The 14,451-nt window shown below is 43.3% G+C and overlaps 2 protein-coding genes across 5 annotated transcripts in view; one reads left to right on the plus strand and one right to left on the minus strand.

Annotated features, from left to right (window-relative positions):
• The window catches only part of echdc2 (enoyl CoA hydratase domain containing 2), a 34,520-nt gene that overhangs the window by 19,528 nt on the left and 541 nt on the right, over positions 1-14,451 (plus strand). The window contains exons 6-10 of one of the 4 annotated variants that reach the window (XR_005460329.1): positions 2,812-2,868; positions 7,472-7,659; positions 8,796-8,881; positions 9,462-9,512; positions 12,410-12,457. Coding sequence is in view for 3 of the 4 variants with exons in the window: in XM_038794231.1 (XP_038650159.1) it covers positions 2,812-2,868; positions 7,472-7,659; positions 9,462-9,512; positions 10,945-11,007 (359 nt within the window). In the remaining variant the exon portion in view is untranslated. Of the gene's footprint in view, positions 1-2,811; positions 2,869-7,471; positions 7,660-8,795; positions 8,882-9,461; positions 9,513-10,944; positions 11,023-12,409; positions 12,458-14,451 lie in introns of those variants that run through there. The other 3 variants (XM_038794229.1, XM_038794231.1, XM_038794230.1) reach the window with 3 other exon arrangements.
• zyg11 (zyg-11 homolog (C. elegans)) overlaps positions 9,297-14,451 on the minus strand; it is a 75,637-nt gene continuing 70,482 nt past the window's right edge. The window contains exon 16 of the mRNA XM_038794223.1: positions 9,297-11,071. The gene's annotated coding sequence lies outside the window, so the exon portion shown is untranslated. The remainder of the gene's footprint in view (positions 11,072-14,451) is intronic.

Consider the following 14,451-nt stretch of genomic DNA (forward strand, 5'->3'; position numbering starts at 1 on the left):
AACCGAAAAAGCACTGATGTAGCCCTATTTATCCTTCCGGTCTCTTGGCCAGGTCGGCACCAATGTCCTGGTAGATCCGAATCCGATTGTTTTCCCAGCTGCAGTCCTGACTTGTCTTGGCCTACCTCAAGATCTTTTCTTTGTCCTGGAACATGTGCAGGCGAACAATCACCGCCCGTGGCAACTCCCCAGCCCTTGGCGCCTGCCTCAAGGACCTGTGGGCTCGGTCCACCTTCGGGGCCTTGTCGAAAACCGTCTCCTCCAAAAACTTCGTAAACATATTTGCGAAGTAGCCCATGGCACTTGTTCCCTCCACTGCCTCTGGCAGGCCCGCAATACAAATATTTTGCCGCCAAGACTGATTCTGTTTGTCATCTACCCTCACACGCAGCACTTTACATCTCCCAAGATCGCCATGTCCGCCTCCAACGACACAATCCGGTCGGACACCACCATTTCTACCTCCTGGATTGTCGCTCCTTGCACCTCCTAGCGCTTCTCCGCCCAATTCAGGGTCTCGCAAAGAGGTGCTACTGTTCCTTCAATCAAGCTCAACTGGTCTCTGCATCTCCTTTGTCGCTGCCGAAATTCCTCCTTAATAAAACTTATCAATTGCTCCATCGGCAGTTTAAGCTTAACCATCGATGACGGCCCTTCCCCCTCCGCCATCTTCTCACTTCGTGCTGCGCCACGAGTCTCCTCCATCTCCTGGGCCAGGCCTCTCACCACTTTAACCGGGTTTGATACTCCGTAAACATTCCAATCCGGGGGAGAAACAATTACCTTCCACTCTCCTCGCACTTTATCCATCAAAATCCCCCATTAATCAGACCAAAACTGACACCTCCAGACAGGAGCTACCTATTGTGTGACTGATCAGACCATGGCCGTCACCCCAAGTCCCTGAAATGCCTAACTTAACTTATTGCTCACATTTTGAGACATTGTACTCTTCCATGGTAATCTGAGGCAGACAGGGCACCTTTCAGGACTGAAGGTGGTCGGCCACGTCTTCGCACGATATACAGCAAGCAATAATCTGATTAGGGTAGCGATTATCTAACAGAATAGCCTTGATGCACCCTATTTCAGCATCAAGCTTGCATGGTGAATACATGGTTTGGGTCCTATTTACGAGTTGTCAATAAGGCCCGTCTTAACGCTTGGAACTGTAAGAATCCCAATGTGTATATTGATCAATGAGTGTATGCTCGTGGTAGATGATAGTAGAGAACCCCCTGGCAAATTTCTCAATTCGCATGCCAAGGAAAAGAAGTTAATTTGACTGTTCCATTTCAAAGATGAATTTGAGTGCAGGATGGAGCCCCAGTTATTTGCAAAGTTATTTACTAATAACATAGTAAACAGCAGCCAACATGGATTCAGAGGAACATCTATCTGATCCAAACTTCTTGGAGTAAGTGACGATCTAAGTTGTCTCGGAAACGCTATGACATGTTGTATTCAGAATTCCAGGAAATGTTAAAATGTTTCACTTAAAAGACTGAGATAAACCTTAAAACAGTGCAAATTCATGGTAAATCTCAGATAAAGACAAATAATTAGTTGAAAGGTGAAAATAGGTATTCAGTGGGGTACTATTTTGGTTCAAATTTGCATCATTGACTTTAACATAATTGGATTTTAAAATTAGTCAGATTTGTGGCGAGGCAGAATACTTGGAGAAGGCAATTTGGAAATTGCAACTTATGCTGGATAAAATATTTAAGTAGACAGAAGAATGGTGGTACAGTGGTTAGCACTGCTGCCTCGCAGCACCAGGGACCCGGATTCAATTCCGATCTAGGGTGACTGTTTGTGCATGGGTTTGCTCCGGGTGCTCTGGTTCCCACTCGCAGTCCAAAGATGTGCAGGTTATCTGGGGTTACGGGGATAGGTCAGGGGAGTGGGCCTAGATATGGTGCTCTTTCAGAGGGTTGGTGCAGACTTGATGGGCCAAATAGCCTCCTTCTACACTATAGGGATTCTATAGTACTGAATCTGGACAAGTGAAAGGTCCTGCATATAGGAAAGGCAGTGGACAATACGTACTCTGATGTTGAAGTAGCTAAGGGTGACATTGTGAGACTTCGTCCTCATAGACTTCATTTGCAATATGTCCAGCCAACACAGAGTATCAATCGTCAAAGCATGTTGAACTATATAGCTAAAACAGAAGGATACAAATTTGAGGAAGTTGTGAGAAAACTGTATTGTTCTCTGCTCAGATCACACCTTGAATATTGTGGCCAGCTCTGGTCATTGGGCAATAGGAGAGATGTTCGAGTGTTTGAGGCAGTACAAAGAGCCTCAAGGCTGGTTTACGAGGAAACACTGAAAGACTTCACTTTTTCAGCCTTGAAAATATATGTTTCCAATTTGATCTTCTCGAGTTATGTAAGAATGTAAATAGTGTGGAAAACGTAAATCCAGAGAAGTAGTTTTGATTAAATTGGTCAGGAGACCAGGCCAAAGGCTCAATTAGTAAAAACAAATCCAGTACTTCTTGTGAATGATTTCCCATGTGCTCTTCCTCACTTCCTCTTGTGCAGGTGATTTCCCTCATTTTCCTTTCTTCCCTCTCGCTTCCTTGGAAAGTGATGAACTATAATACAATAGCCATATTTAGTGCTGTTGTATAAAAAGTGAAAATACTGCATTGCAGTTCCTTGGTTCAAATTTCAATACTCTGGTATTGCAGTTCTTATTATCCGCTTGCATATTGTGCTGTCAAACAGCTCATGTCTCTGAATATTTTGTGGACATGCACAAGAGCAGTTACTTAATTAACACTTGTTTCTTTAACTTTAGCATCTTCTGCCAAAATGGGTCTTATTGAAGTTACCAGGGGTCTTCTTCCAGGTGCTGGTGAGTTACCTTTTTCATTATATAAAAATGGAGTGGACAGTGTTTGAAAACTGGGAGTATTTTTGCATTACCAGTAATTAAAATAAAAGTGACTAAACCTCCACACCATTGGTCACACTTGGTAAAAGCAGACCTTGCAATTGCCTGTAACCTATACAATATGTTTTTCACATTTTATTTACCTGAATGTGGATGGCAGCAGCAGACTGATCTTTGTTGACTATTAGATGGATGGCGCCACATCAGGTCCAATATTGACAGTGTCTCGGGCTTCACAATTCAGGTGCAGGGTGTGCCCACCTCCCCATCACCTCCTGCTCAAACATTGGGACAACCACATTTCTAGCCCAAGACCATCACTTGCACCTATAACTGATTGGAAATCATTACAACCGCAGAGCACAAATGCAGTAAGACCCATGTCACCACCCAATTTACTGTCAAACACATTCCAGGGAGGATGTATCAAAATTCTACCATTTGAGCTACCTGGGGAGGGTGGAGGAGGGATAGTGTTGCCGTACAGTCCAGACCAGTTTTTCAGAGAATCTGCCATCAAATGCAGAAGGAAATGGCAGCAGGATGTGATGGCCTAGGGGCTGCAGGTCATCAAGAAGAGAACTGTTCTAAAGGTGTACAACATTGGAGGAATTCTGGTAATTCATTTTCAACCACAATGAAACAGTAGCTGGTGAGGGGGGTAGAATTGGTAGAGGGTAAGGATTTTGTACAGTTTTCTTCTCCTTCCCATGTGTTTGGATGAAGTCGCTAAAAGTAAGCATGAGGAAGAGGAAGGGACAAAGGCCATATTATTAGGTGACTCCAAAGATGACAGTGTGGGGGTGATAAGAGAAGCCACGTTAGACATTCTGTGGCCAATATTGAATAGGTAAGAGTGGAACCAAACAAGGACAGCCCCCCTCAGCTGAAGAGAGGAGAGGCATTGGAGGATGATGATGTGATCGGCTATATCAACTGTTGCAGAGTGGTCAAGAACTACTGGAATGAATAGTGCAAAATGGTCAGGTCCAGAGGATGTCACCAGTGACAGATTAGGGCTATTTCAGTGCTGTGTTGGGAAGGAATCCTAACTTAAAGATTCAAACATGGAGCTGTGGGAAAGATGGGAATGAATTTGGAAGATGACAACATTTACAAAGACTTTGGAAAGGGAAAGGGAAAATTGGAAGGACAGAGTCAATGGTAGGTTTTATGAGGATGAAGATGGGGTTTTGAAAATGGGGGTCTTGAGTAAAAGAATGAAAGAACTTGAGAAATTGTTGGTGATAACACTGACTGATATATTCAGGAATTTTCCAGAAAAGAGAGTAAAATCTGAAGATTGTTGTTTGAGTATTGCTGAAAAAAAGACATTCTGTCAAAGTTTTCCATCTTGCACTCATCAGGACAGATGCAAGATTACCAAATTTCAAAGGGAGCAATGCTGCATGAGAAAAGGATGCTGATTGGTAGGCAAGTTGGTTCTGGTTGAGAATTGCCATGGAGAAGACACCAGGGAATTACTGTCATCCATGCTTTTGTTTAATTCCGAAAAGGCACAATGCCTGGCCATGTCCCTTTTGCCTGCAAAGAACAGGTCGTTGCATATGAATGTATGTCGTTTCTAGCAAGCAAAAGTGAGCCTCATTGTGAGCCTAACTAGTGATCTTAAATTGTTTGTAAGTGTAGTTCTTGGCACACCCTGGATTGTTCAGCAAATGCTGTCTAATCATGGAATCACACAACTTTAGACATTATATTCTGAGTTTCATACACACAAGATATTGATTATGGCCAGCACTATTGAGAACAGCTGAAAGAATGTGTTGTTTCATTCAGATGATCCACCAGAACGTACAAATATTAATGGGTTCCTTTAGTGCTGGGTTTCTTTGGCTTTTTGCAATATTTTACATATTATAGATTACCGGGAGATTGCTCCTGTGGTTTTGTACAAGTTAAATTATCATATACGCTCTCTATTATCCCTGTGTTGCTTTTGTATTAGTGTTTCTTTTCCCCTCTCTCTATCCATCATTTTGATCACTGTCTCCACTATAGCTGCATGCTCTCCTTTCTGCAGCCTGTTCACCCTGTTCAGTTGTCTTTGCTATTGTCTTTGGCCTTCTTCCAGTTCTTTTATCTCTGCCTATCCTTTTCCCCTCTTTCCACTTTCTGGTTCTGCTTTTCCCTCTTCACCCATTCTTTTACATCTGGGAGGGATAATTTAAAAAAAATATATATTTTAATTCTCCTTTTTCACGTTTTCTCCCGAATTTACACCCACCAACAATAAACAATAATCAGCAACATATATGTCAATCCCCATAACAATAACAACGATCCCATCATCCCACCAAACCCCAAACATCAGCCTGCATGTTTACATAAACAAATGACAAAAAAGGAATCAGGGATTACCCATAGTCATCTTTAATATGCAGTCCCCCGCACCCCCCCCCCCTCCACCCCCCCCCCCCCCCCCCCAACTAATGTTCGATGTTATCCAGTTCTTGAAAGTGCATACTAAATAATGCCCATGACTTGTAGAACCCTTCCGAGCTTCCCCTCAGTTCGAACTTAACCTTCTCAAGGGTCAAGTGTTCCAACAGGTCCCCCCGCCATGCCAGGGCACAGGATGGAGAGGCTGCTCTCCATCCCAGCAGGATCCGCCTTCGGGCGATCAACAAAGCGAAGGCTATGATATCTGCCTCCGCACCCGTTTCCAACCCTGGCTGGTCCAACACCCCGAATATGGCCTCCCGGGGACCCGGGTCCAGTTTCACGTGCGCCACCTTGGAAATTACCCTAAACGGTGCCTTCCAGTAGTTCTCTAGCTTTGGACAGGACCAAACCATATGAACGTGGTTAGCGCCCCCGCAACATTCACACACATCTTCTACTCCTTCAAAAAATCGGCTCATCCTCGCCCTCGTGAGGTGTGCTCTATATACCACCTTCAGCTGTATCAGCCCCAACCTCGCACATGAGGTGGAGGCATTTACTCTCCGGAGCACCTCATACCAGACCCCCTCCTCTATAACCTCTCCCAACGTTCCTCCCACTTTGCTTTGATCCCTTCCAGTGGTGCCTTATCCTCTTCAAAATAGCTCCGTACACCACTGACACTAACCCCCCTTCTCCAGTCCCCTTGTTGTCAGCACCTCCTCCAGCAATTTGGAAGCCGGTTCCTCCAGGAAGCTCTGTATCTCCTTCCTGGCAAAGTTCCGAACCTGCATATATCTAAACACTTCTCCCTGCTCCAACCCATACTTCGCTTCCAGTTCCCTCAATCCTGCAAATCGACCTCGAAGAAACAAATCTTTTAGCGTCTTAATCCCCATCTCTTCCCATTTCTGAAAACTTCCATCCCACCTCCCTGGCTCAAATCTGTATCTGGGAGGGATAATTTAAAAGTTTCCTGCAGTGAATTGACTTGGGAGGTGGGGGATAATTAAATAAGTTTAAATAAAACCCATGTAGCAACAATTATCGAACCAGTCTTTCAAGAGAGTGTCTAATGAACAGTCAAATCTGAAGCTTTGTTCCATCCTCCGCGTATGCTGCCTGTCCTGTTACGGATTTCCAGCATTTTATGTTTTATTACTTTGGAAGCACAGTGGTGTTGATAGGTTTGAGAAGAATATATTGAAAATAATACCTTGATGGTATACACAAGGCATGAGAGATTTGTGATGCAGGAAATACATGCTAAACATGTGCTTTATGAACCTAAGGGCGTGATTCTCCCAAAGGGAACAAAGTCACCTAGCGAGTGTGTTGGGCACTCGCAATGCCGAGAAAGGCATGGCTATTCATAAGGGGCCTGAACTGGGAACACGCGCCTGAAGCTGCACGTAGCCCCGTTTTGTCCAGTAGGGAGCTCCGCTCGCTGAAACTCCCCATTGTAGGGAGAGATCAATGATGCCCAAATCTCTGAGGCCCCCAAAACAATCATTCCCCCCCCCCCCCCCACAACACCCATGCCAAGCAACCCTGCCCAATTGCACACACACAAATAATGCCAGTTTGGCACCTTGGCAGCACCCAGGTGGTAGTGCCAAATGCCAAGCTGGAATTACCAGGGTTCCCAGGTGGCACCAACAGTGCCAGGACACCACCCTGCTCAAAGGGCATGCAGCTGTGGCCTCCGATCCCCATGGGAGACCCCCACAAGTGCTGTTCCCTCTGGTCCCCGTTTGTGGGGACGAGTGCTAAATGGTGCTCGCCCTAGGTCTCTGGGGCGAAGGGGTTGAATCCCAAAGCCTCAGGTACCCCTGGAATCTGCACATTAGACTGAGGCTTACTGCGTCGCTGTAATATGCAGATTTGCTAAAAAATGATCCCGCCCAATGTGGGTCTCCCGGCTATCAACGGCCACGCTGCGCCGTGGCGAGCTGCTTTTCTGACGCAGCGTGGCCGTTGAGTCGCACTCTATATGTTTTATGAATCTTTCCAGCTGTATAATAAGAGTTGCATATTGCCACAAGCTTCAACTGTGTGGAAAAAGTAGAATTGTAAATATTAAATGAAATTCCAGTGTAAGAAAATGACTAATCTATGCTGTGATAGTTAATAAAAACTTTTTATTTGTGTTCTCAAGGTGGTAGCCAACGGCTGCCTCGAGTTGTGGGAATTGGCATGGCAAAGGAACTTATTTTCACTGGTCGACGGATAGATGGCAAACAAGCAATGTACATAGGTCTAGTGAATGATACTGTGGCCCAAAACGATTTGGGGGATGCAGCTTATCAAAGGGCACTAGATCTGGCCAAAGAGATACTTCCACAGGTATGTAAAATAAACAGCGTGTGTTAATAAAGTCAATGAAGACCTCAACAGTTAGTTAATTTTTTGTGATATAAGCACCCATGGCAACATTAATAGTGGATGGATATGTGAATGGAGGAGTATATCCTATACTACTCCCATCTTGCAGCCAGGAAACTTGGTCATTCCATGGCTGCTTCAGCTGAAGGCAATCCTAACAAATAGATTATCTATGTGTTACCCATCTAAATGGTGTTAATGCAGGGTGAGAATTGTTGGTATTTTTTATATTAAATCAGACAATGTTGAGTGGACTGAAGCCACAGAATAAGTTTCAAAAAGGTTCAAATGAACTAATCTGTATGTATACAAGGGGTTAATGTATAGACATAACTAGATCACGACAGGGCAGCACTAGAGGTAGAAAAGACAGACTCAATCCGAGTTCCCGCATCTTCGTGTGTATAGTGACTTGTGATCAGAGGTAGAGAGAGATAGCGCAGAGTGCAGGTGTAGTTAATCATAGTTTATTCTTATTCAATCTTGTTTATTTAATATGTAGTTTAATAATAATCACCTATTGTCACGAGTAGGCTTCAATGAAGTTACTGTGAAAAGCCCCTAGTCGCCACATTCCGGCGCCTGTTCGGGAAGGCTGGTATGGGAATTGAACCCTCACTGCTGGCATTGTTCTGCGTTGCTATTTAGCCCACTGTGCTAAACCAGCCCGTATAAGTGTTGGAGAGAGAACAAACTCACCGTTTATTTGTTTAAGTTACTCAATATATCATTTGATTTAATCGGAAGACTACAAGTGTTAATCAACATCGAGTTTAAGAGCATCTTGGTAAGAAGCAAATGAGTAACATATATTACACAAGGTAATATAACAAACAGCAGATTTCAAAATATCCAAACATCTACATAATCACACCTTGCTATTTACAAAGCGATTAGAATGGATTTGGGCTGTCTGGATGTAGCCCACCAAGGACAAAAATTAGCTTACATGAGTGTGAATTTCTACTTTTTGAACTATTCAATATTTGGAATAATTATTAAAGTGGGTGAAGACCATCCATTTTAATCGAATTACTTTAAACAATGGACCTGGAATGAATTCATGACCATGTTTAATAACTGGTAAATTTATCTAGGAATGTCTTAGCCCTTTGGCAAAGAGACACCGATTCCCAGGGTCAGAAACCAGAAAGACCTGGAGCGGGTAACAGCAACAGAACTGGTAGTTTCCCCCACCTCCCTTTATCTCTCTCTCTCTCTTTCTCTCTCTCACTCCAGTCATTTTACAAGCATGTACCCTGCCTGTTACTCTTACCAGGCGAAAGCCACGTGCAGCATCTTTAACATAAGCCAAACTGACTCGAGGAAAAGACGGGATTATCTGTCAACATTTTAAATAGTCTTGAAGCAGAATTCTGCAAGAACTCAACCTGAAACTGTCCAATGCACCAATCTACAGGATTCATATACGATTGACTCTCTTTTTGACACGATTCACCTATTCCTCCCGCCACCCAACCTTCTGTGTGTGAGAGACTATCTCGGATGCATATGTACATGTGATTGGAGCATTTTTAATATAAATGGGTTAAGTACAATAAACACTATTTTAAAATTTAAAACACTCACTGAATTGGTAAGCAAATTCTTTATTTTTTTTTTAAAATACCGAGGTGGAAAGAGCAGGGTGCCATTTTACCACTCCTAACTTGGCCTTCAAGATAATCATTGATTTTTTGACTGTAACTATCTGAATATTGTGTTTTGTATTCAAAATATTTTTTTTCTGATTGACCTTAAAGGGACCAATAGCTCTGAGAATGGCAAAGCAGGCGATGAACAAAGGCATTGAGGTAATGTGCTAGATGTACAATATACATTTGTGAATAAGAGCAATAAGAATGAAGCACAATGCTACAACACCCCAGCAGGTGCCTGCCAAGCCACTTTCTAACTGAAACGGGCAAGCAGCTGACAGTATTCCAATAAACTCCAATGAAAACTTCCTCATTAGATTATCATCTGCCCCCCACAGAAGGTTTTTTGTCTAATTTTTAATATTTTATATTTGAAACCATGTAGGCATTCCTTTGCTGGATTATCGGATAAATGTACCCCATCCAGTGTAGTACAAAGACATGCAAATGGTCTTGAGTTTGATTCCCTCGTTCATAGTCAGCTGATCACAGTTGATGTGGCAGTTGTGATTTTACGTTGTGTATTTAAAAGAATAGCAAGGTTCCTGCTCCTGCCGCAAAATGTGCAAGATTAGGCCAAGCCGTAGAGACCAAGAAGCTGCTGGCCCTCCTAATCAGAACGTCAAATGATCTTTTGTTATACCTGAGGGCTGCTGAGACCTGCTCCTTCTCCATGACTCAGTGCCTTCAGAAGACATATTGTTTATTTTTTTTCTATATAAAAGGCACCTGACAGTTTTCTTGGCGGAACACCTGTCAAACTGCTTTATCCAGTTATGTAAGTGTTGCCAACTAATTTGCACCAAGCTTTGCTGACAAACTGTTTCTGAAATACACCATACACTGCCTCTTTAAGTGAAATTATACAAGCAAAATTTCGGAATATATGGATTAAGCCTAAAAAAGAACAAGCCAAGTTGGGCACACACCATCCATTTGAGCTACCTTATTGATCTTAACCTCGAGAATCATCTTCCCCACAAGGGCTGCACTAAGAAATTTAAACCTCTTTTTTTTATGATTTGTGTCGGGTAGGCTGAGGTTATGAATGGCTACAGGGATCAGGATAAGTAAAGAAACCATCACCTGATATCAACTAGTCATTTTGGCAAAATAGAAGCAAAAAAATATCTGTTTTATATAATGTCTGTTACATTCTCAAAACATTTCAATAAAATTTGAGTTTAGTCACAAACGTGGTCGTCATTTTGTGCACAGAAGGGTCCTGCAAACATCAAACGAGGTAAGCAGCCAATTAATCTGTATTGGTGATGGTGCTTGAGGGCACTTCAAAATCTTCCTACCTTTGACTAGTACAGTGGGCATTTTATTTCTACCTGAACAGCCAGCGAGGTCTGTTCTTGCCTGTTCTAAAATATAACAGCCCGGCCAATGCAACATAGATGTATCAGCATGCAAGTGTTCAAACTTTGGAGGAGAGCTTGTACCTGCAGCCACTTGCTAATCACCAGCACTAAACTCCAGTGTATGGAGTGATCCCAATTGTTTCACCATCTTGATCTTCAGTTTTGAAGAGAATCGTTTGTTGTACTTGTGTTTTCTTCATAATATTTCTTCCTGACAATAGTTCAACCAGTGGTGGCAGCCATTCTCCATGAATGAGCCCGGACAAGTCGACTTCTTAAACTGAGACAGGTAGACTAGCCAAACCCACTTGTGTTCTTACAAAAATCAAATACTGCGGTTCTGGAAATCTGAAATGACAAACAATGCTGTTAAATGCAGATCAGGCAGCATCCATAGAGAGAAACAGAGTTAACGTTTCTTCTTGATAATCTTTCATCAGAACTGTTCGGATGAAAGGTCATGAATTAGAAACATTGGGCTGGATTCTTCCACCCCGCCCGCCACAAGAAATCCGCAGGCGAGATGCCAACAATGGAAATTTCCGTTGATCTTGGGTGGGATTTTCCGGTCGCCGGGCGAACGCGGCCAGAAAATCCTGCCCATTAACTCTGTTTCTTGTCACAGGGCCTGCCTGACCTGACGAACTTTTCCAGCATGTCTTTTGTTCCATTAATGTTCTTGCCTGGCATCTAAAACTCTGCTTTTTCCATCAGTAGTAAATAGCAATCAGCACTGAGAATCCTGGATGTTGTTTCCCTTCCCCCACGGTGTTGAGGCCGAGTGTAGCATATCTGTTTCTGCGCTAACTCAGATCATCTAACTCTGCACCGATGAGGGATTGAACTGGAGTCTTTCCTGATTTGTATAACTTGGTTATTTGCTGGATAAATTGAAGTAGTTAGCTTGTTGATTTTTAAAATGTGTACACAACTGTCGGTAGATGAGCACAATTGAATTCTGACATCATTGAACTAAAACAAAACTGTTTTCAAAATTAACATGATTTCAATACGAAGTAATTGCTCCAGCACTGGCTCCTATTACTTTTAAATGGTGACCTTTTAAGTACTTAAATTTGTTTGTATCCACTTTGTCTTACGCCAGTCAAATTTAAAATTGATCATAAAAAATGTTAGTCATAAACATTAAAAATAAACTGCCAGATGACATAGTGGAACCAAAGCTTGAGGCTGTTCAGAATGCAACTGGATGCATGAGACCATTCAAATAAATACCACAGAGACAAGCTTGATGGGTGTATGTACTTTCCTCAACATTTAAAAAAAAATCTAAAATCCTTCAGTCAGGATAATAAAAAGTCAAAGATCTTCCCTTGGCCAAATCATCACGCCAGCATTTAATTAAAATTCCAAAGTAAATCTAAAACAAATATAATCGTTCTCAAATTAATATGTCAAATTTTAATTGTTTAAAAGTACAGGATGAGCAAATTGTGAAGGTTTATTTAATCATTTTAAAATAATTTCAGAGTACCCATGCAGACACGGGGAGAATGTGTAAACTCCATATGGACAGTGACCCAGGGCTAGGATCGAACCCGGGTCCTCGGCGCTGTGAAGCAGCAGTGCTAACCACTGCGCGCCATCTATTGTACTGTCCAATTAAAGCAATATTAGACTTCCAGTTTATATATGTTTAAATATGCTATTTCCAATTCTCTGCAGGTAGATATTTCATCTGGAATGGCAATTGAAGAAATGTGTTATGCTCAGGTATGAAATGTCATTCCTGCTTTCAAGAAAAAACTCAAACAACTAGCCTTTAAGAAAATATTTCAAAAGCTTGTGTTTAAAAAAAAAAAAAAATTGGGCACCTTTGGGATGCCAAGAGATTTTTAAAATAAATTTAGAGCGCCCAATTATTTTTCCCAATCAAGGGGTAATTTAGCGTGTCCAACCCACCTACTTTGCACATCTTTTGGGTTGTGGGGTGAAACCCACACAAACACGGGGAGAATGTGCGAACTCCACACAGACAGTGACCCAGGGCCGGGATACGAACCCGGGTCCTCAGCGCCGTAGGCAGCAATGCTAACCACTGTGCCACCGTGCTGCCCTGGGGTGCCTAGAGATAGGGGTAGTTAGCTTTGTTCAATTTATAGGAGTGATGTGAGTATCATTGGCCTGTTAGCCCCTATTCTAGTGTGTCCTTGATTCTAGTTTAGCCGGATCAGTTGGAGGATACGTTGGGCAGGGTAGTAGGTGACTCTTCCCTGAGATGTCCCATTTTGAGGGCTTCTGGACTATTTGTCTACCTGAGATTTGGTTCCCCTGGGGATGTCTTACCCTGTTAGCTGCAGGGCCTGAGTGCTTTGGTTCAGCAGTTAAGCGTCTTTCTTTGGTTGGAGATTACGCCGGATGTATGAGTAGGTTGCTCTTCTCCAAGTGGCCTTATATAGGGACTTCCAAACTGTCCCCCTGGGAGGGCAGTATCTTTTTTTTTCTATGTGGTTATGCTATTTCTAGTATCCTTTCTGTGAAAGTGTACATTGCCAGTCCATGAGCGCAGTCCAATGGCCATGGTACGCCCGAAAACCAGCTGGCCATTGCTCAGCAAGGCCGATAGAAGTCGGGAGACACTGCTCTCAGGCTCCCAACACCTTACGTGATCCAACGCGATCTTGCAAAATGTTGCGTTCACTTTTTGGTAAATCAGCACATTAGAACGAGACAGCTAGTCTGGCACCCAGGCTGGCACTGTCAGCTGGCATGGGCACTGCTTAGGTGCCGAGCTGGCATTTTGATCGTGTGCGCGATTGGGCCGGGAGTGCCCTGCGTGTTTTGGGAGGGGTGCAGGGTCTCCCATAATGCGTTCAGGCTGGGGGTTTGGTAGGGGATTGGTTCGACGGCCTCTGAGATCGGGGCTCCATATCTCCCACTACACTGGGGAGTTCCAGCGAGCGGAACTCTCCAGGGTACAAAACGGGGCAATGTGCACTTCAGCTGTGCAATCCCTGCTGAGACCCCTTATACCAACGTGAGTCGCATAGAATAGCCATTTTTGCAGTGCTGCAAGCTCCGGAAAACACACAGCTAAACACGCTCGCTATGGGACTTTGTTCTCATTTCGTTGAATCGAGCCCCCTGTCTGATGTCTATTGGCTAATTCTGGTGTTCCTCTCTCTGGGGTTTTGTTTACTTGGGGAGATGACGTACTGATACAGGCTCTGATTTGTTATATTTAATTCTGGGGAGTGGCCCTTAACCTGTTGGGAGAACTGTATTTCTGTGATCCCTGCCCCATTACTCTGTTCATGGATATTTTAACTATTTTTCTTCTTGTTAGTGGGTTTCCAGTGGGTTCTGATTTTGACGGAGAGGAGTGGAGTTTTGTTGTGTTAAGAGTCTTAGCATGGTGTAAGAATCCTTGGCTTACTGGCTCCTGTAGGAGGGTGTACCCTGCCACGCCATATCTTGTACTGATGGCGGTAACTGGGGTGTTTCCCTTTTTCTGTGGTATCATTTCATTGCTTGGAGGTCTTGGGATGCTGCGTTAGATCCTGATTGGTTGTATTTTACCCAATAAGGGATCTCGGATATTGTGCAGCTTTGTTTCTTGTGGAGGAGGCCATGCAACGTGGTTCCCATTGCTCATGGCTTAATCCGGAGATCCCTCTCTTTCTGGTATCCTTTCATTATCCATACAAAAGAAGAAGCCGAATACAACAATTACATTGTTGAACCACTTGTACGGAACATGTACATGT

Source organism: Scyliorhinus canicula, chromosome 4 (genome assembly GCF_902713615.1).
Source record: "Scyliorhinus canicula chromosome 4, sScyCan1.1, whole genome shotgun sequence".
NCBI classification, from domain to species: domain Eukaryota; kingdom Metazoa; phylum Chordata; class Chondrichthyes; order Carcharhiniformes; family Scyliorhinidae; genus Scyliorhinus; species Scyliorhinus canicula.